Below are 25,737 nucleotides of genomic sequence, written 5' to 3'. Positions count from 1 at the left end.
ACAGGTTAAAAAAGACTTCTCGAAGTAAATCCTGAAACAAAAACTAATCACTATGTACTAGTTATTTCTTTCTTTTCTTCTCTTGTGGCATATGACTTCAAGTTACAGGAAAAATTCCTCATTTTCTAGGAATGTGATGTTTTTCACAGTTCATGCTTAAATATGTTCTAGCTTATAAGGTTCTTCATTAATATTCACAGATTTGTAATGTCTTATTTTTCTTCTCCACCACTGTTAAGAAGCACACAGTGTACTTTGCACACAAGATGCAGCTGATTGGGGGGTGATCAGAAACAGTATTGTGGGTTTATGTTTTCGGTCACCCGCTTCCATCACTTGAGAAGTAGGATGTGTGGGAGCAGAGAGGGGTGCCTTCATTTTAGAGTGAAGGTGTAAGGAAAACCCATTGTCATTCTCTAACATTTAAAGAGCCAAGATCCAAATGGTTACTTCCTACTGCAAAGAGCAGCAAGGAAAAAATCTAACTTTCCACTGGACTATAAGAGGAGGTAGAATTGTCATAATAGCATGTGTCATAATTCTACCTTAATCTAACTCATAAACTAATTCATAATTAAACTAACTCATAGTTCTACCTTAATCTAACTCATAAATCTAACTTTGCACTGGACAAAAAGAGGAGGTAGAATTGGCATAATAGCAAATGTCATAATTCTACCTTAAAAGGTAGAATTTGGCTGCGTTCCCATTGCTTGGTCAGTCCTAGGTGCTTTGGTAGGCAGTAGAGCTGTGGGTGAGCTCTGTCCACCCAAGGAGGAAGATTGCTATGAGTTGATTTCCAATTTCCATTTCAGACGCGGGAGCAGGAAGAGCTGGAGGAAGCTTTAGAGGTAGAGCGACAGGAAAACGAACAAAGGCGACTGCTCATACAGAAGGAAGAACAGCTACAACAGATGATAAAAAGGAAGAACAAGCAGGCACTCTTGGATGATCTGGTGAGTAACAAAACCAGAGGCTTTGAATGCTCAGTAGCAGAGCAAACAGCAAATACATTGACATTCATCTCTACCACGGTTAACTGTGTGGAACTAACACATCCGCCCCTTTCTGTTTCCCTGTCTTGCATGTTTTGTGTTACTGTTCTCTCACCTATCGCTTATTTCAATGTTAGAAACAATTCTGGGTTTGGTAAGCTAAGGACTGGAGAAAGAGTGCTTCTGGGATTCATAGACTTAATGGGACTCGTTGTCCAGAATGTCCAGTGTGGCTAGAAATTAATTCTAGGAAAGCATTCTCGGCTGTTTCAACACAAAATTAATCCTAGATAAGATTCTAGCAAATAAAAATGCAGAAGGTTATTTTGGTATTTGAAGAAGGCTGTTTTCCTGGTTTTACCTGTTTTGATTTTTTTTTTTGTTCACTTCTTTTCCTAGTGAGCTTCCATTGAAAGCTCTTTTCTTGTTACGAATTGACATGTGGAGGTATATTTCAGAAATTGCTTTAGTGAGTCCAGCTACTCTGCCACTTTACTTACTAGTTTACATTTGACTGCATATCTGAAGAAGAGCTAGTATAAAAGTCTAGATGTCTACTTAATTCATTGACAGTATGAAAGCCACAGGCTTTGACTGTGATCAAGGATGGCTTGTATTAGCATAGCTGATATGGTGACTACTCCACCTTGAACCTGATGCATGATGGGTGAGGTTCTGTCATGTCTGAGGCCACCTAACTGCCTGCTTGTTTTGCCTTCAGCTGATGACAGTTGCATCTGCTTTGGTGCATGGCTGATCATGCAATTTGAGGGGTGTAGAGAGGAGCTACTGAGTTGGTTCAGCCATAATGTAAACTCTTACCATTGTTGGCTTGTTAAGCAGTCCTGATTATTATCAACCAGGGTTGGTAATCTGGTGTGTTGAAGCAAAATGGTAATCAGGAGCTACTTCATGACCTCAGCCACCTCTGCAGTGGGGAGGTGGTGGAGAACAGGGGACAGTAACCTCATGAATTATTCGAGCATTAGTCAACCCTTTTTGAGTCAGAGCACCTAAATGATAGGTGGTCCCTTTGTATTCAAAAACTACTAAAAGAAAGAGATTTCTTGCCTTGAGTGTGTCACGTTCTCTTACTGCAAACTTTTTGTGTATGAGTTGCTCCTTTTGAAGTGAATGAAGCTTGGATTCATTTGAGGGGTGTATAGACAACTGAAGAAAAACTCAGGCTACTTCTGGAAATTGTGTTAATCTTGTCTTTCACTGAATTCAGGTGATTCTGCATCTGAAATGCAATGATGATGTGTGGACACAGAGAAGCTCAAGAAATGTGTTATTTAAACAAGATTCACATCTCGATTGTTTTAATACACGTATGTGTACAGACATGCATGCACAGACATTCACATGCTCTGACACCCATGAGAACAGTCTGTGTGTAACCTTGAAGGAAATCAGAAAAAAGGAGAAGTATGTATGCATGCATCTATGTGTGCAGCTATGTCAATGGGGTTTAAAGCTGCCTGGCAGATTTAAATCAGAATTTCTCTCTTATTTCAGTATATCTCACATTAATATAGCATTAATTCCTGCTTTGTATTCTCAGTTCTTATTCAAGATACAGATGCTTTTCTGCTTTTCCTGGAAAATTAGAGTTCCTCTTTGAACCAGTGCAGAAGGCACTGACATGAAGAGAGAGCATCGATGTGCGATTTAGGAGTTTCAGGAGCCCTCCTGAAGAGCTGCCTTTTTCCTAAGCCAGGAGTCCTGGCAACCTGTCATTGGTTTTGCTGAAAGGAGCTGGTGTTTCATTTTTTGTAGACAAAGGCAGGGGTGAGCAGAAAGGTTCTCTGAAAATCCCTCAAGTCTATAACTTTGCATCCAGCCGTTTCTTTTCACTTTAAAGGTAAACGTGCTTACAGTCCACACAATTAGGAATAGTTTGAGTGGTTGATCGATTAATAAACTCCACTGTGAACTTGAATGTAATGGCTCAGAATAGGGATTTTGAACTGGTTTCCGACTTATTTCAATCCTGTTCTGAAACATACTCTTAATTTACTAGAGACCAGTGGTGGTGTGTGTTTGTTTTGTTGGTTTTCTTTAAAAATTTTTTTTAGACAGCAGTTGGTTTTACTGGAAACCTACTTCACCAGATGGCTTGAGGAAAGAATGGTTATAAATAATCTTAAAACCATGACCAAAATAGGTAGTTTTAACTGTGATTGCATATGTATTGCTATTAAAACATATCTTAATATTCTAAAAACAACAGAAAGGTGGTTTTTTTTTAAAGGCTGAGGAAGGAAACTGGGCAATTTTAAGTTCTGTCTGTGTTTATGAGGGGGCACCGTTAACTTAAATTTGAGGCAAAACTTGTTTTGTAATACTAAAGGTTTATAAAACCAGCACTGAAGTGTTTGTATAATGACTTACAAAGTCTCTGGAAAACCAGCAGTTGTTAAACAAATAAACATTTCCTATGGTCGCTGAAATCCTTCTAATGCTGTGCTGCAAATCTGAAAATGAAGCTGATCATAAATAAAACATAATTGAGAAATGCAGCAAAAGCAAGCATAAGCAGTAGCAGTGTAAAAGATTACATTAAAAAAATAACCTTATATCTATGGTTTCTGGTACTGTGCTAAAACAACGAGGATTAAGTTCTGGCTACGGTGATACTAGTGGCAAAACTACTGACTGAGCAGGATTGTGAGTGTAGAGGAAGGTGGGAAGCTGACATTTCACCTGTTGGTTTTGAATCGTCTCTTCTGAATGCATCACCTGGCATTGGGAACCCAGAGCCCACTTCACCTGGGTCTTGCTCAGTTTTTTGAAGAATTCCTCCCCCACCCCATACTGGGCAGCAAGAGAAAATTTAAGACAAATTTTTTTGTGTGTGTGGTGCAGGTAGAGATGTCGGGGGTCTCATCTTCCAAGAAGAGAATTTTACCTTTGCTTAAATCCTAAGGACTGAGGAGATTCAGAGTTTCTTATATGTGGTATTTATTGTATTACCATATTGAGTAAAGGTCTCAGTTGTATACAAAAGGGTACAAGAATACTGTCCTGTCTTCAAAGAGCTTATGGTTTAGATAGTCCAGGCAGGGAAAAAGGCACAGAAATGTTTGGTATTTAAAATGTCGTGCAGCAGGCTCTCATTCCTGATCAGCCTGAGTTGCTCAGTGGGTCATGCAGAAAGGACTGGACCTGGGGCCGAGGCTCCACGAACCCGTCCTTCGCTGGGAGCAGGGAGGGGAAGGCCAGTGTCACTTGCTGGAAAGGTGAGCAAGGTGTCGTGGGCTACTGGAAGAGCAATCGGGTGCTTTGCCTAGACTGTTGCCTGTTTTGCCTCCCACTACTAAATTAGGCAGATTTTATACTACCTTCATTGTAAGTGACCTCTTTTACAATAAAACCTCTCACTTTAAAAGCACAACACCTTGTTGTAATTTAGACTTGTATGCATTTTACATATTATTGGAAGAGCTGAATGTGTGTTGTGTTTTATTTTTTCACCTTCTAGACTTGGATAATCGGGGTTGAGTAAAATACCAAAGCATTTCCTTTATTTACTGCATAAACTCTCACCTGTATACAGAGGATTATAGATCTGCTCTTAGATGTCTTCTGTGTTGTGGGACTTGCACTCTCCTCTTCAAGAGCCCATGCTTCCCAGGCTTGAGCAAAATGGCATTGCAGCACATGGGAGAGAGGCAGGTTTTCCCTAGGCCATGGCATAGCTTGGAGTCAAGCAAAGGGCAAGGTGCCTTAAAGACATCAAGTGTCCCCACTTTTACCAGAACCTCAGGGTTTTTGAGACAAATCTTTCAGAAATTTTCGCGTATAACTAGCTTTGTTCATACAGAAAATTGCTAGTATGGATAAATGCTTACAGGATTGGACCTTTCATGTGTGTTAATAGTTAACAGAAGGGCTATGTGCATATTAGAAAGGACAAACAATCACGGATGTGGTGGCTTGCTGGCACAGTGTGGTTTTCCCACAGTTGCGTAATCTGGTTACCCGTCATTGTGTGAACTCTTGAGAAGTTGGTACAAAAATTGGCTTTCTTTAGTTATTGTATTAGAAATGCAGTGAACGTTTAAGGAATATGAGAGGGCAAAACGAACCAGAAAATGCTTCACACTCTTCCCTTCTCCTCCAGCATATTAAATCTGATGATTAAAAGAATCCAACATCCTTAACTCTGCTGACAGCTAGCAGCACATGCTGCTGCACGGTAGTTACAGACACATACAACACTTTGCAGATGCAGACTGTAAACTAGTGCTTTTGCGGTCCAAATTTTCTCCCAGTTGTACAGAAATTAGATGTCTCATTATTACAATTTAGGTTTTTAACCTCTTCCCTCCCCTCCTCCCGGTTAATCACAGAAATGTGAGTAGGATCCTGTGCCTTAATTGTTTTATTTGTGACTCTGTACCAGATCTTATCATGTGAGATTTTTCTGCTTTTAGCACTTTCAATCTAGTCGTAAGACAAAGTGAGTGTAACAAAAAATAGAGAGGAAAGAGGACTGGAGAGTGATGTGAAAAGTCGGTGTACAACGTGACTGTTCTTTATGATCCCTTCAGAAGATTTCTCTAGGATACCATGAACAGCAAGGCATCTCGCAGCATTAAAAACTTCCAGCTTCTTACCCTGAACTGTTATAAGTAAAGAAAAAAGTCACAGTCCTGTTTATTAAAGTTTGTTTGGTTTTGTGCATAACAAATATGGTTCATAGTTCAGTATTTGCTTGGTTCTGTGAAACAGAAGTATATGTGATGTTTGAGGGCCTTAGGAATAAAATACTGCGCTAGAGCAGTCCGGGAAGAATCAGTCTGAACTTCTTCCCTGCTCTCGACTTTATGGTAGATCTAGCTAGGAAGTCTCAAGGATTTCGGTGTGCATGTGGATAGTCACATTAGTTTATTAGAAAATTACTTAGCCAGTAATTTTCCGACTCTCTCAATAATGCAGTTACATATATGTATGTTAATAATAATTCTGTTCTGAGAGTTTAAGTAGTTCATTTGCTTAACTATTCATTTTATTACTTTTTATATTTTTTTTTTCAATTGGCTGGCTTCCCTAAAAATAAGTTGATGAAGGAGAAAATAAATATGCTGTTGGTTGCACTTACAATAGTGCCATTGTGCAAAGCAGAGCAAGGATCATTTCCAAACGGCCTCAGGTGAAATCTAATGGGAAACAATTTCAAACTGGTCTGAGTTCATTGGTAGAAAGAATGTGTCTTAGATAAACATCTGATCCAAGTTATACCACTTGGTATTATTCCTTCTCTGATTAAGTTCTAATTTTTTTTTATTTTAATAAATATAGTTGCATTGGCCAGTTGGAATAAGGAGCCTGTTATATTGTCTTTAATGTGGATTCTATAAAAATGGTTGTTTGCAGGTTACTCTGATTTACGAGGTTGCTGCAGCTTTTTCTTATTACTGAAAATGATCGTTTTCTGTAAACTGTCTCTGAGAGAGGATACTGAGCATTACACGGCTCTGCTAGTGACGGCCTTTCAGACACAGCTTGTAGTTTTGAAGACTATGCAGTGTTAATTAACGTTTGTTTTGTTTTAGCATTCAAATTTGTTCCTCATATGTTTACAGGAGAGCTCCAGTCTTCCTGCTTCACTGCTTTTAGCTCAGCATAAGGACAGATCTACTCAGCTAGAAATGCAACTGGAAAAACCCAAACCTGTCAAACCAGTCACGTTTTCCACTGGCATCAAAATGGTAAGACTTGCTTGTTTATTTTTTTAATGCCTTTCAAAAGACTGAGGGTTTCCTCATATGAATTTTCGAGGTTATTTAAACCTGAGTTGCATATTATATGAAATAGACTGTTCTTTTCCAATTAAATAAGTAATTAGGAATTAGTCTAAGAATTTCATCATTCTGCTAGTTGGAATATATGAAATACTTCCATTGCATAGCTGTCAAAAAACAAGCTATACCTCTCCCTGGAAAGTTGTAATGTACTTTGAATTATTTTTGTCTCATTTGTGTACCACTTCTGGAAGTTGAAATTTTGGAAGTTCAAGAATAGGCTACGCTTTCTTCAGATTTACTTTAAGCACTGGAATAATCTGTGAGTATGAGATGGACAATTCAGGAAATGGTGCTGAGTGGTTAAGGATGCTATTTTCATTGTTATTGGACTCTAGGAAGCAAAAAGTATTTTTACAAATGTGTTACTGCTACGGTGACGGCTAAAGATGTGTCAGCATTGCTGCTGTTTATCATGACATGATATAAGTATGCATCAGCCTGTGTGTGAAAATGCAAAGTTTTGGGGGAGGGTTTAGGGGTGGGAGCATGAATTACTGATCTCTTTTGCACTTAACTGTTTTCCTGTTTTGTTTTAAATCTCTGCACTTTTTTTAGACTTCATATTTTAGAATTGGTAATGGTAAACGATGTCTTGAAAATAACCAATGCACTCTACACCGTCCTCAACAAACCAAGAAGTCAGCAAAGCAAAAACCTTTGCATCAAACTAGTCTCCCATCAATTAATCAATTTATTTTGTCAGGGATATCTGCGCTGTGTTCATTATCCTCCAGAGAGTTCACAATGTTGAAGCATTTGCAGCTTATTTTTCCAAAAGCAGTGTCACCTTTTGCAAAGTTGTGCAGATTGTTTTCTTGTTTTCCTGTAGTATAAACCGTATCTTCTTCCTTTTTCTTTTAAAATCTCAGAGTCTGGGGGAGATTGATATGCTTTGTGAGATGTTTTCTGTTTGTGTAGAAAAGCTAGTGGACAGAAAATGTTAGTTGTTCTGGTTAAAAAATATTCTAACTGAATGCCTGTACTTTTTCTTGCTGTTTAAAATATATTGTCAGAATTTCTTAAAGCTGTTGACCTTTCTTCTGGGAAAAGGAAGAAGATAAGCTTATGCTACATGGTGAGGACAATGGAAGTACTTCGTAATGCATTTGTAAATGGATATGAAATGCAGTATGCAGTAGCGGACGCGTCAAATCTGCAGCCCTAAGTAAACTTAATCCAGGAGTGGTGAAGGACTTGGATTAGGAGATTTCTAGCATCATGTCATTTACATCTTAACGTTTAGAATAATAGGGGATACTCCAGATTGTTACTTTATCAGTGTTCAGAAAGTGAGTAGATTACTAATTTAATTTGTTCAATCCCAGGCAAACAAACAAACTTCACCCTGACTGACCTTAGTCATAGATTAAAAAAGAACAACTTTTTAAAAAAAAAAGAATTAGCAATAAGTACAGTTAACAATAAAGTTAAGGATAGGAATATTCAAAGTTGGTGACTACTATTTATGGAAAATGGATTACATCAAGCAAAACAGATTTTACACTGATAAAATTACAGGTTTTGTTGAGAAAGATGAATGTTTCCGTATTTTCTTTATAGGGTGCTTGATTTAGTTATTACATGACATTGATTTTTAGAATTATATAGAAATTACATTACACAGTAATAACAATATTGAGATTCTGCACAATAAATGAATTAACTGGCTAACTGGTAATTTCTAAAGTAGCTGTTGGTTACCACAGGATGGGAATATTTCTGTGGGTGTTCTGCTAGGACACAGTTCAGCATTTGGAAGCAGATGTTGAATTTCTGTGGATGACATGCAAGTTGGCAGTTTACAGGGCCCCTTTAACAAGCTGGCCTCATTTGAAATAAATGTGTTTTAATATGGCTAAATGCAAAATTATAAATAGAAGAGTAAATAACAGGCTCTGTGAAAAGGATTTGGAAGTTTAGCTAAGCAAGTAAACCAGTTTGACCCTTGGCCACAGCATGTGTGTGTGGGGGGGGCCTTGGGTATGTGAATAGTACAGCAATAAATAGGAAAGGACTTTTCCTTCTGAATGCAATATTGGGAAGACTCAGGGACTGAAGAGCTCTGCCGGCTGCATTTTGAATGCAAAAATCAGAATGCAAAGAGGAGCCACAAAAGTCCATTCAAAAGCAGGATACTCTTCGTACTGCATTCTGTTTCTAGTTTAAGAGAAAGTTAAGATAGGACTCAATTTACAGTAAGTACCTCTAACACAGAACGTGCCAAATCTGAACAGTGCAACAGTAAATGTAGCAAGAACCAGTAACCTTAGTTAAACAAATAGGATCTAAATAGGAAATGAAGGAACAAATAAGACCTAAAGTTCACAATGTTCCGCTGGTTAATTGGCTTCACTGCATTCCAGAGTCAATTTTAACAATGAAATCTGTAATTCTTGATGTTTTCAGAGTAGGATGGGGATGTGTCTTGGAAAGTTGCTGTAGTCAAATGCAAATTGTTCGGCTTGGAATGGAGTAAGTTTTGTAAAAAGCAGTACTGCTCATTGTACGTGATTTGGTGTGGTTGATGATCTGTGACAGTGTATTCTAGTGACAGCGTAAGGTGAATTCCCACCTGGGCACTCACCTTACGACATGCCTATTTTCCAGGTTGAGTGTTTTTCTAAAAACCTGAGATGCTCAGTCCATTGTTTTGCATAGGTGTACAGTTGAAATAGGTAGAGCTTTTGTTGCACTGCAACAAAAAGGGCAGCACTCTTTATAGTTGCTTTAGCTTTGTTCCTCTCTAAGCCATTGGGTTCACGCCACTTATATTGGTGGGGGCAGCTGTAGGGGAGCACTGAGAATTTCTTAAAAAATACAATTCTAATTAATGCTCTGTTTGGCTCAACAGTTCTGCAAATTAAGTACAGTTTCTGTGAAAAGTCTGGTTTGTGCTCACTGTTAGAGTTTCGGCAGAACACATTTAATGAATCACTATGTGTGTTCTTCCCCTGTGCTTTTATTTTTTCCTAATAGTTTGGCCACTGACCTTTTCTGGTGTGTGTTTTCTGTAATTTTGTTTCAAAAGAAGGGAGTCCAGATAGAGCTAGCTGAGATGCTTGCCAATCTGGAGCTTGTGTTTACACAGAGGCTATAAAAATATGTCAGTTGTGGCAATCCATGGTTTTTTTTTCAGCTTGAACATGAGTGTTTTTCCTGGGATGATCTTGGTCAGAGATGTTCTTCAGCCTGACTGATAATTGGAAATGTTTCTCGGTTTCTGAATTAAGGGGCATGCCCATTCTAGTCTCCTGGGCAATGCTCAAGGAAGTTGGCTCATCTAAGGTGTCATATTAGTGCTGTGGAGTTCCTATGCTTGCAGGGGGAGGAGGGAGTGTCTTTCACTTGTAAGCTAAGCAAGAGCATCCCCTATAGCACGACAGACAATTAGCTCATGGGGATAGGGTCTCCTTCACTTTTCCTTTTGTTAAATTGCCTTTTTTTTTTTTCCCTCAAGTGGAAGGTCTTTTTTCTTTGCAGTCTGCTCATTAACTTTTAAATTTTATTTCAGTAAATTATATCTTCTGTGCACAAGGCATACCTTCCTAATCAATCAGTTTGATTTATCTCTAAGTGGGGGGAGAAAGTGCTTCAGAGTTTTCTGCTTATGCTCATCATATTAAGAAATAGGCTTTCAGCATATCTGAATATTTAAAACAGTCTTATTAAATCTAACCTCAAATCAGTGTAAAGCTACAAAAGAAACTGCAGCAATCTTAATTGTTGCAGTAGTGCTAAAAATACTATTTCCTGTCAATGCTTGTACTTCAGATTTTAGTACCTGTCAAAAAGAGCAAAGGTTGTCGGAAACTAATGACGTTTGTAGCATTTCTACGGCTTATCAGGGTGCGCAAAACAAATCTAAGGTCTGGCAATAGAACCGTTCTGTTTCTTGGTGAATATAGTGACCATTTCTGGTTGGGAGGTGGCTTTAATGTGAAGCTAATTTTAATGTGTAAAAGAGGTGCTCATATGCATTGCACATGAATGGCAGCTTGCAAATACAGCAGGAATTCATTTCATTACAGTAATTCAGTTTTCTTTTTAAATCTTTAGTGTTTACAGGACTGTAGGAGTCTTTTGGTGCTCATAGATTTGTGCTTTACATTATGATTGTGATTAAAAACGCATAGAAGTGTGGATGTATTTAACTCCTCTTTAATTCATTGAACTGGGAACATGCAAACCTTTGAGTCTGCTGCCCAGTTACATGTTTGTAAAAAATATGAATGCTGTGTGCTCTCTTCAGCATGTTTCACGCTGCATGCCTTGTCCCTTTTCTGTTCTTTCCAGTTTTATGTTTCTTTGCTCCCTTCCCCCAGCCTCCCAGGAGACTTAGCCTCTAGTGATGGTATTCTTGAAGTAATTTCATGTAGTTAAAAACTCAATTACCTCTAATTGGATTGCCCAAATATGCAGGAAAAGAACATAGGTGTCCTCTGGCCTGCTGCTACTTGGGAGAGTTTGCCTTTTACATTTTATACCCAAATACCTCAAAACTAATATAATGCATCATTGACTGTTCAATTTCTGTCACGGTTTTTGTTTTATTATTTAATAGCAGTGGGAATACTTATTAACAGAAGTGTTAGTGCAGAGTGTAGTACATGCTTCGTCATTACCAAGATGGTCACTACCCCCCTGAATTTGCTGTTTAAATAGATGTGTCAGGGAGGGAGGGGAACCAGATGACCGGAGGGGACGTACTCGCCCAGGATTAGACAGCAGAGCAGCGGTGGAAGGAGGAATAGGATCCAGCCCCACTAAATTCCTAACCTTGTGTCTCTTCCGCTGAGCCAGGCTCCATCTCCTGTCAACAGCACCCCTGAACGGCAGCGAATTAAGAGTGAATATCTGCTTCAGCTTCTGCTTCCCTGTCCAAATCACAGCAGCAATGTTGCATTTAACTTTCTATGTGTCTGAATATTACCAGGATTTTATTCCAGTTCTTGTAGTTTCAGGCCATTAGTAGCTGAATGCTGGGGAGAGCAATGTGCAGTCTGAAGCAGCTGGAGCTTGCAGGAGGGAGCAGTCGAATCAATATTTCAGAGGAATGGATCTGTGTCAGACACAGGATGTCTAGGACACCTCAGGAATGCACGTTACCACTAAGCTGAGCATAACAAGTGTTAGGGAATAGATTTTTGTGCAGCGTTACACTTGCCGTATTATTCTAATGGGAAATAATGTTCTTATTTAACGTTATGTGGAGCTATTTCTTTTAAAAGGTTGACCTCATCAGCTCAGGTCAAATTAACTGTTCTTCATTATTGCCTTTTCCTACAATATTGCTTCCTGTGCAAACAACTGCTCAGTGGCTGCTCCTGTTTTTCAGTCTGTTTCTTTTATAGCTTGTGGAGCAATTATCCAAAATCCTGTTCCAAATGCAAAAAAGTCTGTCAAAATACCTTTTTAATCAATTGTGCTCCTTCAAAGTTGCTTAGACATATGCCAGGTACTCTGAGGTAAGTGAAGTGCATGTCACACCATGGTTTAGACTGCAACTATTGTGCAGCTCCCGAGAGTGCTTTGCCACCCCGTCTGTGTGACTGGGAACCATTTCAGCCTTCTAGCCTTGCTTTGACAATTCTTACTGCTCTGGTTTGGTTGGTTGGTTTGTTGGTTTTGGTGTGGTGTGGTGTTTTTTTTTTTTTTAAGTGCTTTTAGTATTTGCCTGAAGTTAAAAAAATAAATAAAAAAATCAAGCCTATTTCCTTCCTTCACTATTAGCTCAGCTGGTCTATCTTCAGGCTGAAACGCTTCAGATGGAATTGATTTCTGAGATGTATGCCAGTCTGAGTTTAACTGGTGTTTTGCTTTTAATCTTCATTTGGCTCATACTATGCACATTTCTTATTTGCAGCTGGGTGGAATATTTCCCTTTTGACAACGCTTTGTAGTTTAGAATCACAACAAAATCACAACACTTCTTTTCAAGAGGAAGTAGTGTGTTTAGGTGTATAGATCCTCTCAGAATAGACGTATTTGTTTTAGAGAGCATGCATGTAAAGGTAAAATTTCAGTGGCCCTGAGTGTTATCTAGACCTCCAGCAGGAGTCTGGCTGAGTCTGTACTACGAGGCTGCTGCATTGCTCTTGCAGCCTTGGTGTCTGCGTGCGTGATGGCTGTATCCCAGCTCAGTGCTCGGACACGCTGGGCTGGGCGTCAGTCCCGTGAAGCAGAGTCCCATTGCAGAGGAAACCCAAATGTGCCGGTGAGAGGGGAGTCGCAGCGCTTTCCAGCAGGTCTCTGGATGAAGATGCTCAGAGAACCGGCACTGTTGGCCAAGCAGCTTCCCTGGAGTGGAGATTCACAGGGGGTGCAGGTTTGGAGAGCAGGTGCACACAGCCCTGCAACACCAACTCTGCTAGTGGGATTCTGCAGTTGCTAAGCACCCTCTCATGATTCCTAGTGAGATTATATATTGCATTTTGCTTTAGCTTTGAATTTTGGTCATCAGTAACAATATCTTGGTTTTTACTATGAGCATTGCATTGATCTGCTGAAGATACCTGTTTCTGAAAAGCAAAAAGGGAAAAGAAATTGCGGCTGCTGGATCGCCACCATCTCTGACAATAAATGGATATGGAATTCAAATGTAGGAACTAAGGGATGCCAAAAATGCTGAATGATGGAATTCAGTTTAGGGCTAAGGTGCTGGATTTTAACAGTGATCTAGTCCTGTGATCCACATACTGCTCACTTGAATCTCATAGGATTATATATACAATATGCCTGCAGCTTTCAAGTAGCACGATGGAGAATGATTAACAGTAGTAAATATATTTGTAATACTAAATTTCTAACCCTCTATTTAAATAAAGATGTTTTGTTAAGAGTCGAGCACATACATGCAGAACTGTGCTTGAAGTTTTTGAACGCTGGTTTTGAAGTGTATGCCAGATAAACTTTGTCATCTATCATCAGAATGCTTCCTGTGCACTCCAGCCCACAGACTGAAGTCTAAAACATTTAATTGGGTTCTGGCCTTACTAAGTAATTACTATTATATCAAAGTGCATAAACATTAAGCACATTATGTTGACTTAAAGAATTTTTTTCCTAATGTAGGTAAGAAATGTTTTTGGGGAAAAAAAAACAAAGTAAATGACAGTATTTGTCATTTCTCCTCCCCTCATTTACAGAATGCTGGCCTTGGGAAAGGAAACTGGATTTTGAAAATGCAGTTCTACGTCTCCCCATATCTCTTTGCAGGATTTCTGTTTGGAATGCCTTGGGAAAGATGCCATCGTTGAAATTAAACTGCTTGGTGGACAGACATAATCAGAACTGCTTGACCCGATTCTGTTTTATGGTTGGGCTCTCTTATACTGCTCTGTTAGAATAAATATTTGTTCATTTGCTTTAAGGGTCCTTTGCATGGCTAAAGCAGTGCATGTTTATATACACATATTAGTATAAATACAAATTAGGCACATAAGTTTTCACAGCTGTAATGACTGGAATTTAGTAAATGAAATAGTGCCAACACTGTTAATTGTACAGGAGTGGACAGGAAGACAAATGTACTTGTTAGTGATGTGGCTCTAGCCAGCAGTGGAGCAGATCTACCCTTTAGCTGTCACTCTTTGGAATGTAACTGTTCTTAGGGTTTGGGTTTTTAAAAAAAAAATATTTTTTTTAGTTGTTGTTGTTGTTTGGTTTCTTTAATCTGCTGTATGATTTATGGAGTTGCCCAAGAGCTTGCTTGCCTGACTCTTTACCATCAAATTTCAGAAGTACATCTGTGTGCTTCTGCAGCATGTTGTTTCGGTCCCGTGAAAAGATGCTGCACAGGATGAGGCTCGTAGGGAGAAGGCTGCCGGAGGGGTTCAGCCAGGCTGTCGTCTGCTCCCCTGCCTGTATGGCAGCAGGCACTGGGCTTTAGGTCCTAACGTAGGATGTCCAAATTCTATCCTAAGCAACAGCCAGACCTGCCACTAGCCACGATAGCACAAAGACACATTGTAAAGTGATCTAAGGAAAATGCCATTTAAATCAGCCTGAGATCTTCCTATTTCTGAGTGTTACAGCTCTGAATATGCTATTGCTTGAGTAGGTGTTACTGTGAGCAATAAGGAGAGATCTGACTGAAAGAAAGAAGGTGGCTGAGAGGAGAGTCCAAAAAAACAGCTGGCAGGGAAATAAAGAATAATAAAAAATTTCTCAATCATTGTTTGTTTTGGAAAGATCATGCTTTAAGCACATGGAAATACTTTACACATTTGAGAAGTGCTGACTTCCTACATGCCTTGTGAAGGAACAGCAAATCATTCATATAATGTAAACACATTTATAGATTGTTCCAATATAACTTTTTTCAGTGCTGCTGTTCTTTTTAACAAGATACAATTTAGTGCATATATGCTCTTTTGATGCTATACTTTGGCCAAGAGTTGCAAACATCATAAATGTTAAATATTAGAGTTTGTGCTAAATGAGCAGTGCAAAGTTATTGAACCACATTTTTAATGCAAAAAGTTGTTAAATAGTGCTGCTTGATGCGCTGTTTAAAAGTAAACATACCAGAAAGTAGTGCTAGGGTGAAACAGAAATAAATAGCTTGTCTGAAAGTGTGAGTATAAGCGGTCTCATTATGTCTTGATAGAGACGATATAAAAAAATGAGAGCGGACAAAGTTCCTCTGTATGGGTGGAATTTTAAGTCGGGGAGGAAAAATGAATAAAATGAGAAGCTTTGGTGCCAAAATTGCAGTGGGTATTTGTGGGATTGTATAATCACAGTGCTGGGTGGGGGTCTCGAGAGGTCATGGGGTCCTTTCCCTGGCTGTGAGACAGAGTCGGGGGCACTTCATGACAGGTACCCGGCTAACGCATTCTTAAAGCCTTCCGGAGATGGAGACTTTGCAGTCTCCCAGGCAGCCTCTGGTAGCACTTACTGCCCTTGCTTTTACGTTTTAGGGGAAACTTCATAACTGGGCGTTTCCTTGACCCAATGCAAGTTCATTTTCTCTCTAGGTAGATGCCAAAAGCAGGTTGTTCTCTGCCTCTTTGGGAACTTTTTATGTACTTGAAGATGACTGGGTAAAGAGGACTTCACAGAACTAAATATTTTAGAATTTAGATCTTTAAAAAATAGTTCAGATGCCTTAATTGTTACCTAACAATAAAAGCATTGATTTCTTATGCAGATGGTTGCTAGATTGTCTCCACTCTACAGACTAGATGTGAAATGACATACATCAGCTGAGAAGAGGACTCTTCAGAGAGGAAGACTCTTTTAAAGAGAGCAGTAAGAACATTTAAAGAATTATAGTCAGAGCAATGAAGGATTTGAAGCCATTTAGGCAAGCTGAAGTAGTAAATTTGTGTATGTGCATAGGAGAATGTATGATCTTTCTGCAATGATCCCTTTTTCTTAGCACTTGTCTGCATTTGTGAGAACACTACATGTTTTCTTCTAATCCTTTCTTCTGTTGTTGCTGATCAAAGCAGTTGTGTCATTCCTTCATTCCTATTGTTTACCTGGAGGAGGGCTGATGACCTGGAATGGCAGAGCAGGGCTAATGGCTTAACAGATTCCTCTGAGTCAGCGGTCAGTTGGGTTGCGTCTGTTTGGTTTTGAGGGACTTGCCTATTAGGCATGTGTGTGCAGACTTACCTCACAGACTACTTTTATTCCTGGTTATTCCATTTCTCAGTGAACGAGAGTCTATTTGCTGACGTTGTAGAGTAGACTCGCCTTGCAGCGCAGTTAAAAGATCTCCCATATGCCCGTATTTTCTTCCTTGCCTGTTCTCAGGGCCTTCTTCAGACAAATTTTGGGTAAGTACAGCCTACATCTGGCTCTTCTAAAATTCTTGCCAGACTTAAAAAGTCGTGCAAGGGGAGCCAAGAGGAGGACAAGAGGGATGGGTGTAGTGGGAGGTAATAGCTGGAAGAAACGTGTCAGGGAAGTCGGTATGAAGTGCTGGCAGCAGCAGCAGTGGCGTGGTCGTGAAGCAGGGGGTTGTAGGGGTGGGGAAGCATAGGGCAGCTGGTGAGATGGATGGGGAGGAGGCGGGGACTTGGATGTGAGGTCCTTTGAGGAGAACATGGGGGGACATGGGGCCATCGCTCTGAGGAGGGAGATCTGGGGCAGAGTTTGGCAGAAAGGTGGGAATGAGTGGGTTAGGGGAGTTTCTAGGAAGAAGGGCTAAGAGGGTCCTGCATGGGATTGGGAATTTTATAGGAGAGCTCTGGGACAGAAGTATTTGGGGAATTGGGGGTTCTGGTACTCATCTGTCTGGATCAGTTCCTGTGTAAGAAGTCTGGTCTCCGAGGACAGGAGGGGATGGTGTGTGCACACTTGAGTGGTTTCATACCTGACACCCCCCCACTCATTAACAAGAGTTCTGGCCGTAGGCAGGGGTGTACATGCAGGACTTGTGTTTCCCACAGCATCTTCTGTTTTGTGTTAATCTCTGCTACAAGGTACACCAGCCTTACTAATATATTAATTCCATACAAGGAGAAAAATCTTCAGCATGTTGATTGAGGCAGTGCTCTGTGTGTGTGTGTGTGCATACCACCTTTCTGCACCTTAACTCATGCCTAAGTGAACGCAGCAGATAAATGAATGTTTGCTACAGGGTCTTAGAGGAATCCGCTTTTGAGCTTTAAAAGAGCACATTTGTGAATTAAGAATACATTTAACAATAAAGATGTATTTCAAAGGAGCTGTTGGGGGCCTTAGTTTTCAATATTCAGTACTCATCAAGATGCACTCATATTGTGCTAGGGTATTTGCAGCAAAAGATGTTTTGGATCAAAGAGACAATGTTCTGTACCAAGGAGACTTCAAAAGTAATTTTCCTCAAGAATGTTTGTTCAGGTGCAGAGGGTGGGAGAAAGGAATATTGTTTTAGGCAACCGGCGTTGGACATCAAAAGGTGAATTTCCCCATATATACCTAGTCTGGACTTGGCGTGTCAGTCAAGGTGTCGCTGGAAAGGAATATTGACAGCATTAGCTACTAATGAAAGAGAAATTATCCTCATGAAGAAGTGCCTTGGTCTCTGAAAGTTTGGCTTATCTTTATTCCTCTTAAATTTTTTTTTAAAGAAGAAAAGCCTGGATAATGGAGTATACCAAAGTGGAGAATTTACTGTTTTAGTTTATTGTTCTGCTTTGCCTGAACGTAGTTGCCACACAGGTAACTCTCTTGCATTTTGGGGAAATGCGAGGCTCGGGTGTAGCTTGTGACATGGTTATAGTTCAGCAGAATGTGTGGTAGAGCAGTAAAATCATTGCCTCTTGCAAAGCGGATAATAGCATGGTAATAGGTTGTATTTTATGCAGGCTCTTTTTAAAAAATATACATAAGAGTATTATGACTACAAAGAAACCTGCTTTGACTCACTTAGACAAATGTGTGTAGTGGTATGGGCAGGAAATGGAGGGACAGAGAGCACATGTGGAACCATCTATCTAAATTAGCTGGATGGGGGCCAGGAAACTGAAACTTGCAACATTTGCAATGATTAGTAGAAAATGAAATGATGGTTTGTGTAAGAATAATGATTCTTGTATTATTCTGGGACGGTGAGGTAGATCCTGCAGGAGACAGACAGTGCGTTGAAAGGTGGTGCATGTAGAATTGGAAGACAGTGGAAAGGTAAGTAGGTTGGAGGGAGAAACAATTTAAAACTGAGGGCTGTGCACAGGAGGAAAGCAGCATATATTTTTAGGTCTGAGGTCCATTCTCCTGTTTCATCTCTTGAAAGAGAGGCATAAATAAATACAGCACTGCTCTCTTCTCCAAAGCATAGAAAGAGAATCACAGAAATGTGATCCTCTGCAAGACTGTCAGAGGCAGTGCTCAAGTAAACAAGAGCTGCTGGTCTGTGCTGCGTAGATGTGCTGACAGATCTGAAAGGGATGGATGTAGGCATCTGATCCTTGCCATCCTTAGGCAGCCTTTGGCACCAGGGCTTAGGGCTGCCTGTGTTTGTGTACCTGTGGGCATGTGTACATGGCTAGCATAAAAAAACAAAAAGCCACATACATCCAAGAATATATATAAAGATGTCCAGCTTGTAATCCTTCCCTGTGATAGGCCCTTTGAGTTCAGACAAGCAAAGCTGGAATAATTGATTAGTAAATATTTGAAGAATTTTCTGCCTTTTCAAAAAGGTGGCAGTTTCTGTAAGAGCGTGATGGTAATGACACTGGGAGTGGCAGCGTTTTTCTCCACTTTGATCTGGAGTTGGATTTGAGCCAGATCATGACTGCAGGTTCAGAAAAGGGATAACCTGTGGAGTTTTATTGTTGGATTTTCCACCAGCCACACACAAACTCTAATATGGATGGAGTTGGAGGGCTTCAGTGTTGTCTGCTTGAGAGAGGAGATCTTGGCATAGATCTTTGACATCTAGATCCTGGTGCTCAAGGTCTGTTGGCACTATCTTGGCTGTACCTGCACACCAAGGATTCCCCTTTGTGGCTGTTCCCAGTAAAACATGCTTAGGGTTTTCTTTCGTTGTGGGGGGAGAGGAAGAGGGCTTGGCTTGAGAGCTGATGGGATGACGTAGAGGGGGTTGCAATGGGAACTTCATGCTTCCTTTGTCTTCACCCATTCAGTTTTCACTTATTCACCTTAATCTGCCTCTTTGTGGGTGTTGTGATTTAACCCCAGCCGGCAACTCAGCCACACGCAGCCGCTCGCTCACTCCCCCCTGGTGGGATGGGGGAGAGAATCAGAAGGGTAAAAGTGAGAAAACTCGTGGGCTGAGATAAAGACAGGTTAATAGAGAAAGCAAAAGCCATGCACGCAAGCAAAGCAAAACAAGGAATTCCTTCACTCCTTCCCATGGGCAGGCAGGTGTTCAGCCATCTCCAGGAAAGCAGGGCTCCATCACGCGTAATGGTGACTTGGGAAGACAAACGCCATCACTCCAAACGTCCTCCCACTTCCTCCTTCTTCCCTATCTTTATATGCTGAGCATGACACCATATGGTATGGAATAGCCCTGTGGTCAGCTGGGGTCAGCTGTCCCGGCTGTGTCCCCTCCCAACTCCTTGTGCCCCCCCAGCCCACTCGCTGTGGGGTGGGGTGAGGAGCAGAAAAGGCCTTGACTCTGTGTAAGCACTGCTCAGCAGTAACGAAATCATCCCTGTGTTACCAACACTGTTTTCAGCACAAATCCAAAGCACAGCCCCATGCTAGCTACTATGGAGCAAATTAACTCCATCCCAGCCAAAACCAGCACAGTGGGATGATGCCTTGAGCTTGAATTCCCATTTTAACTTATGTAGGATCTGAAGCCTAGACAGGATTAGGCCAAGAATTTATGTCAGATCAGGCAATTCTAAAATCTGTTTGAATAAGAGAGAAAAACCCCCAAACCTTAAAGTGCAGTTTATACTAAAGCTTAATGTTGTATCAGTTTAGTTTCATTGATAGTGTTGTGTACATCATCTGCTTTATGCTAATTTTTAACCTGTTTTGTGTCTGGTTAGTTAAGTGAATTTGAAATACAAAATTAAACAGATATGTCACTTCTAAAGTAACAGAAATATTCTTGAAGAGTGCTGTACTCATTTTAACTCTTGGTTGCTTTTAAACTGTGTAACTAACTTCAGCTGTAGCTGAGGTGCCAGGTATAACTTTGGCATTAAGTCTGTTTATCTCCTAATTGAAAACCTTTGGATTTTTTTTTTTTTTTTAAAAAGGACTCTGAATAAAATAGTGGTGGTATCTGGGTTATTTTGTTTGTCACGAAGAATAAAGTATAAATGTGGCTGCACTTTTAATTTTTATTTAGTTTATTTTTATTTATGAAGAGGCAAAGTACAGAGCAACTACAGCTTTTCAAAAAGTGAAATTTCTTCTGTAGCAAGAAACCCCTTTTAGAACTCAGGATACTTTATCTTTGTTGTTATATACAACAAAGATATAATATGTATAATACATATAGTACAACACTACATGACCATGCTGATTTACCTTCTGTTATCATCAGCCCATCTCTGCTCCATCTCACTGGTAGCATCAGGGTTAGAAATGAAGGAGTGGGCTGTGCTGGAGGTAGCAGAGGAAGATCTGCAGGTGGGAAGTGAATTTAGACGTCGAAAACCACTGCTGCATATTCTGTTTGGGGCAACCTCTGTCTGCAGCTCTGGAGCTGTGACAGTGCACTATGGACCTGGGAAAGGTGGGAGGAGAGTGTATTTTCTTATATTTTTGTATGGGGAGATTTTTGCTGTTGTACCTTCTGTTGTCTTTGGTTTTGCTGGCAGAAAAGGAGGCGCAGGAAAGCTAAGGAATGGCCAGCTGAGGCTTTTAGGAAGGGGAGAGAGAACCCATACCTGACATCGCTTGTGGGTGATGGGGGGAGACGCACACAGCAGTTCTTTATGTTTGCAGTCGGAGGTATGTGTGTGTGCATTGTCAATTGTCCGTGACAGCTGATGTGGGGGGAGGGAGCTTTTTAGAGGAATTCAGAGATTCAGATCAGGGAATATCTGCTTCAATCAAAATACTTCGTTTCCGGTTAATACCAAGCAACTATCAGATAAAGCCAGTTTGAACATGATTTTTGGACTGGAGTATCAATGCAATGTTGGGTGTTTTTTGTTTTGGTTTCCCCACCTTCCCTAGCAGGGCACATTTTGCTGAAGGATCAATTAGAAAACCTGAAGGAATGTAGATAATGTGAATGATAGGGTTACTACTCTGACCATTTTGGCGGGTTCATTGAATTTATAAAATCTGCCCCTTTCCCAGTTCTTTTATGCTTTTATATTTTTTAATTCAATTAATCTTGAAATTTTTAAAATTATTTGCATAAGGGCACACAAAGTGTTAAGCTAAGGCCACAGAGAATAACTTTGTAAATACTTTCTTACTGTTCTGAAATCTAATTAAAAACCTGCAAACTTCGTCATTCATCATTTTACCATTGGAGTGTATTTCTTGTGGAGACAGTCTAATATCCTGCAGCAACTTCATGGCATTACAGAAATAATTAATGGACCCTTTTAGGGCAGTGTGTGTTGCTACAATGTGGAATAATACTTCAGTGTTGTAAGTGAATGGCGTGCTAGGAAACACTAATCCCTCGTGTATAGTAACAGGAAGTATGAATATTACTTATTAATAATAACATAAAACACCTTAGCACACGTGCTTTTTTTCTGGGCATGTCTCCCTTTTCATAAATAACAGTGAATTTTAATTACAGAAAATTGGTGAGAAGCAAGAACTATTTGTGTAATGAAGAAGATCTGTTTATTTAAAAGCCTTCAGAAGTTGTAGAAGATGGAACTTAGCCGTATGGGAGGGATGAATGTTGTGCAATAATGCCCCTTCATTCCCCTTTCATAATAAATCTCCGCAGAGTATTCATCTAAAGGGCTGGATGCCAAAAAGAACAGGTTCGACTTGTCTGTGAGGATTTACACCACAGTAAAATGCACAACTGCTTTTGTAGAGGTCATTGTGAAGGTCACGAAGCCAGTGTGCACTGCTGAATGAGAGCAGCCTGTAACAATGGTGTGAGAGGTTGGACTGGGTGAAATCAATATTTAAAACCTCATATGAAATGTAGCAATAAGCTGGAATCGTTAAAACACATGACTTCAAAGCATGTATGCTGTTTTGCAAGAAATGAATGGTCTCTTTTCCAGAAGTTCGCATATCATACCCTCTGCTGAATGCAGCTCCTAGGTCAAAATGCAAAAGTTTGCTCGATTCCTGACAACTAATACTGAAATAACTTAGTATGTCTAATCTAAACACCCTCAAATTGCTAACGATTGCCTCTGTCCAGTTTAAAAAAACTCCTCATTGATACTGAAGTGGATTTAGTTACCTGAAATTTGCCACACCTTTTTTTACAAATAAGGTCTGAGTTTGACCATAGAGTCACTATGTCTTTAAATAAAAGATGATCATTTCAAATGGCAACCGGCCATCGGTGGGGTTTAGTGCAGAGATTAATTAGTAAACTTTGGAATGCGCTACAGCAAATGCAGCTGATTGGCAATAGCATGTGGAGCAGCAACTGGTGGAAAGCTAGTGCTGCGGAGCAGCGGAGGTATTTCCAAAAAGACTTAAGGGTGCTGTGATGTGCTGTGCTTTAAATGGCACTGTGCTGATTGCATCAAACCACCAGTTTTCTGTTCATGCAGTTTAGTAAATGCACAGATTAAAGAAATCTGATGTGCATTTGGAAAGAAAGCAAGTTTTCTCTCATTGTTTTGATGTGATTAGGTGCACCCCATCAGTAAACAGTGATGCCCCTAAACATCAGTTTACAGAGGACTGTGGTTTGTCTGCAGTGCATTTGGTAATTTCTTTAACTAGGAAGACAAATGTAGAGTGTACTGTCGAATGCTGAGATAGGAATTATTTGAAAAAGACGCTGAAGTAAATATGATTAATTCAATGGTATTGCAGTGAGCTGTTTCTTAGAATTCTAGTCTACTTTTTAAAATTATATGGATTACTCAGTATGTGTGTTTGCATGATTTATAATTGCTTACTGTCTTCCTTTTAAGGTTTTAAATACATGATTAGAGAAATTTGGAAATTTTCTCTGTAAATTAGCTTTCTAAGAATGCTTGATCTATTTAGTGTGAGTCAGGGACCCCATTACACATAGTCCCTAGTGGGACTGTTTTCTCAATTTGTGTAGGCCATGGGATTGGGGCCCAGATAATAAAATTAAGATGACTTATGTGATAAGTAACTACTCCTGAGAGATTACTTGGAAGCCCTATATACTGCTTAAAATGTTATATAGTGTGATATTATTGTATTAGTCTCTTGATGCCCACCTTCAGTTAGAGAGGCATGGTCGAGCATCCATTTAAACCAGTAAGAAAACTCACACCAATGCCAGTGGGTCTTTGCTTCAAAATGGCCCATGCAACTTGACTAGCCTGGTAAAATTAATTTTGCTATACGTATCCTGACTATTGAGCAAAAGTCTGCCCTTGTGGACTACTTAGTGGTACTGCTGAAATAATCATATAAAATTTTTGATCTAAAACTGGCAGAGGTGCTTAATATCATAAGATATGGAGCACCCTAGCTTTGACCCAGAAAACCCTTAAGCATATGCTTTAAAATTAAGCAAGTGTGTACACCTCTTGGCTTAACTCTCTGCTCTGTTACTTTGTCCTCGTTGCATATCGGTCCCTAGGGCCCATCGATGTATCGTGGTGGATCTGTGGACCAGGCAATAGCAGGCGCTGGTGTCTAATACCTGGTTGTGAGCTGCTCGAATTCTGAGCTGTTGGGATGGTCTACGGAAGGCCGAGGAACAGAGACCGGAGTCGTCAGGGTGCTGGTTGTTTCTCCGGAGGCCTGTTTCTGCAAGCCTCCGCTTCCTAGACTGTTGTGTTTATTGCCATAGGTAATTGCAGGGAAGTGGATGGGCTCAGTTTACGCAATCAGGTTTAGGCTTGCTTGGCTTTGTTGGACTGGACTTGTAGGCCACAATCCAGACAAAGTAATTGGTATGCAACTGCTGCTTTGACTTTTCAAGACTCTTTGTGTGCTTAAAGCTGAATCGCTTGTAGTTTTCTAAGCTGAATCAGTGTTGCTGAATCTGGGTCTAAGCCCCAAGTAAGTATATGATAAAATTTCCTGATAGCAAATGGATTTGTTAGCTTGACATGCCTTTAAATAAATACTGTGTGTAAATCTGCACAGGATTGGGGCATTACAGCGTCTTGCAAAATGTTCAGTGATAGTATTTGTTAAAAACTGTTTAACTCATGCCTTTGATTATTTCTGTGTGTGTATCTGTGTGTATACGTATATAACAAACACGCATGCACACAAAAAGCATCTCATTTAAAAACCCAGTATTTGAGCACAGCAATCAGCTCTGTAATTATTGAGACTTGGTTATTTTTTTTAAAAACTAAATCTGCTGTTTGTATGTACAATATACACATCCAAGTAGATTACAAAGCATTATGAATAATTAAAAACAAACTGTAGCCCTTAACAGAAAGAAATGTAGGTACATTCAGTGATGCATTATCCTGGCTGGGCTGCTGGTTTGCTGTGACTCAACTACTTGTATGAATTACAGAGTGCTCTTTGTCACACTTGAGGGTTGCCTTTTAGCATTGGTCTAAATCTAAGATATGAAAGATTAAACAGAGTCTGAATTTCCTTGACTTGATAGCAGCAAACAGTCACTGCAACTCCCTACTTTTGCTAATGCCCTGGAGCGGACCAGCATAGCTGCTGGGGTAGCTGAGGCTGGGGGTTAGGCGATTTCATACGGTGAGCTGCTTTTAGGCTCTGGCAGGCTTTTTTCCTTGTAGGTCTCTTAGACGCGCTGGCTATCAACGCTCAGTCCTAGCAATGAATGTCTCAGCCGACACAGCAATGGCTGTGAAAAGGAGATGGGGGGGAGAAAAGTTGATGCAGTGTTGTGTTTTAACTGTGACCCAAGATTTCTTAGTGTTGATAAAAGTTTATCTCCAGAGCTAGGACAAAGCTATTTAGGCTGATGGTGATTTAAAGTGTTTGGTTGATTGCTAAAGCTTTTAGATATGGCCTTGCCATCTTTTGCTGAAAATATAGTTTTCCTGAGAGTTATATGCTTTACCTTCATTTTCTTTTTCTTGTCAAGTCTTGGACAGTTCAAAACAAAACAAAAACCCCCAAACCCACCCTGGATTATTAAGCCAAACGTGCTGTGAAAGCTTCTTGAACAGCTTGCCTTGGCACAATGAAATTAATGTCATTATAGTCCAGCATTGGAGGGGGTACGGGACGGGCCCCTCCAAACTGTCAGCACTTGGGAACGGAAACACAAAAACCTATTATTATTCATATGTACTCTAGAGTTTCTGATTTGTTCCCATTGAGTTCGGTGATACAGTATCAGTTACCCCGATGCCTGTAGCGACGGGTTTGTATTTCATGTAATGAAGTGGAACAGCGATGCAGATGCACAGTAG

The 25,737-nt window shown here is 40.1% G+C and overlaps 1 protein-coding gene across 1 annotated transcript in view; it reads left to right on the top strand.

Annotated features, from left to right (window-relative positions):
* Positions 1–25,737, top strand: part of MNAT1 (MNAT1 component of CDK activating kinase) — a 128,865-nt gene that overhangs the window by 52,452 nt on the left and 50,676 nt on the right. The window contains exons 5-6 of the mRNA XM_072863896.1: positions 816–956; positions 6,587–6,712. Of these exons, the coding sequence (XP_072719997.1) occupies positions 816–956; positions 6,587–6,712 (267 nt within the window). The remainder of the gene's footprint in view (positions 1–815; positions 957–6,586; positions 6,713–25,737) is intronic.

Source organism: Ciconia boyciana, chromosome 6, assembly GCF_034638445.1.
Source record: "Ciconia boyciana chromosome 6, ASM3463844v1, whole genome shotgun sequence".
Taxonomy (NCBI): domain Eukaryota; kingdom Metazoa; phylum Chordata; class Aves; order Ciconiiformes; family Ciconiidae; genus Ciconia; species Ciconia boyciana.
This window is presented reverse-complemented; position numbering and strand designations above follow the sequence as displayed.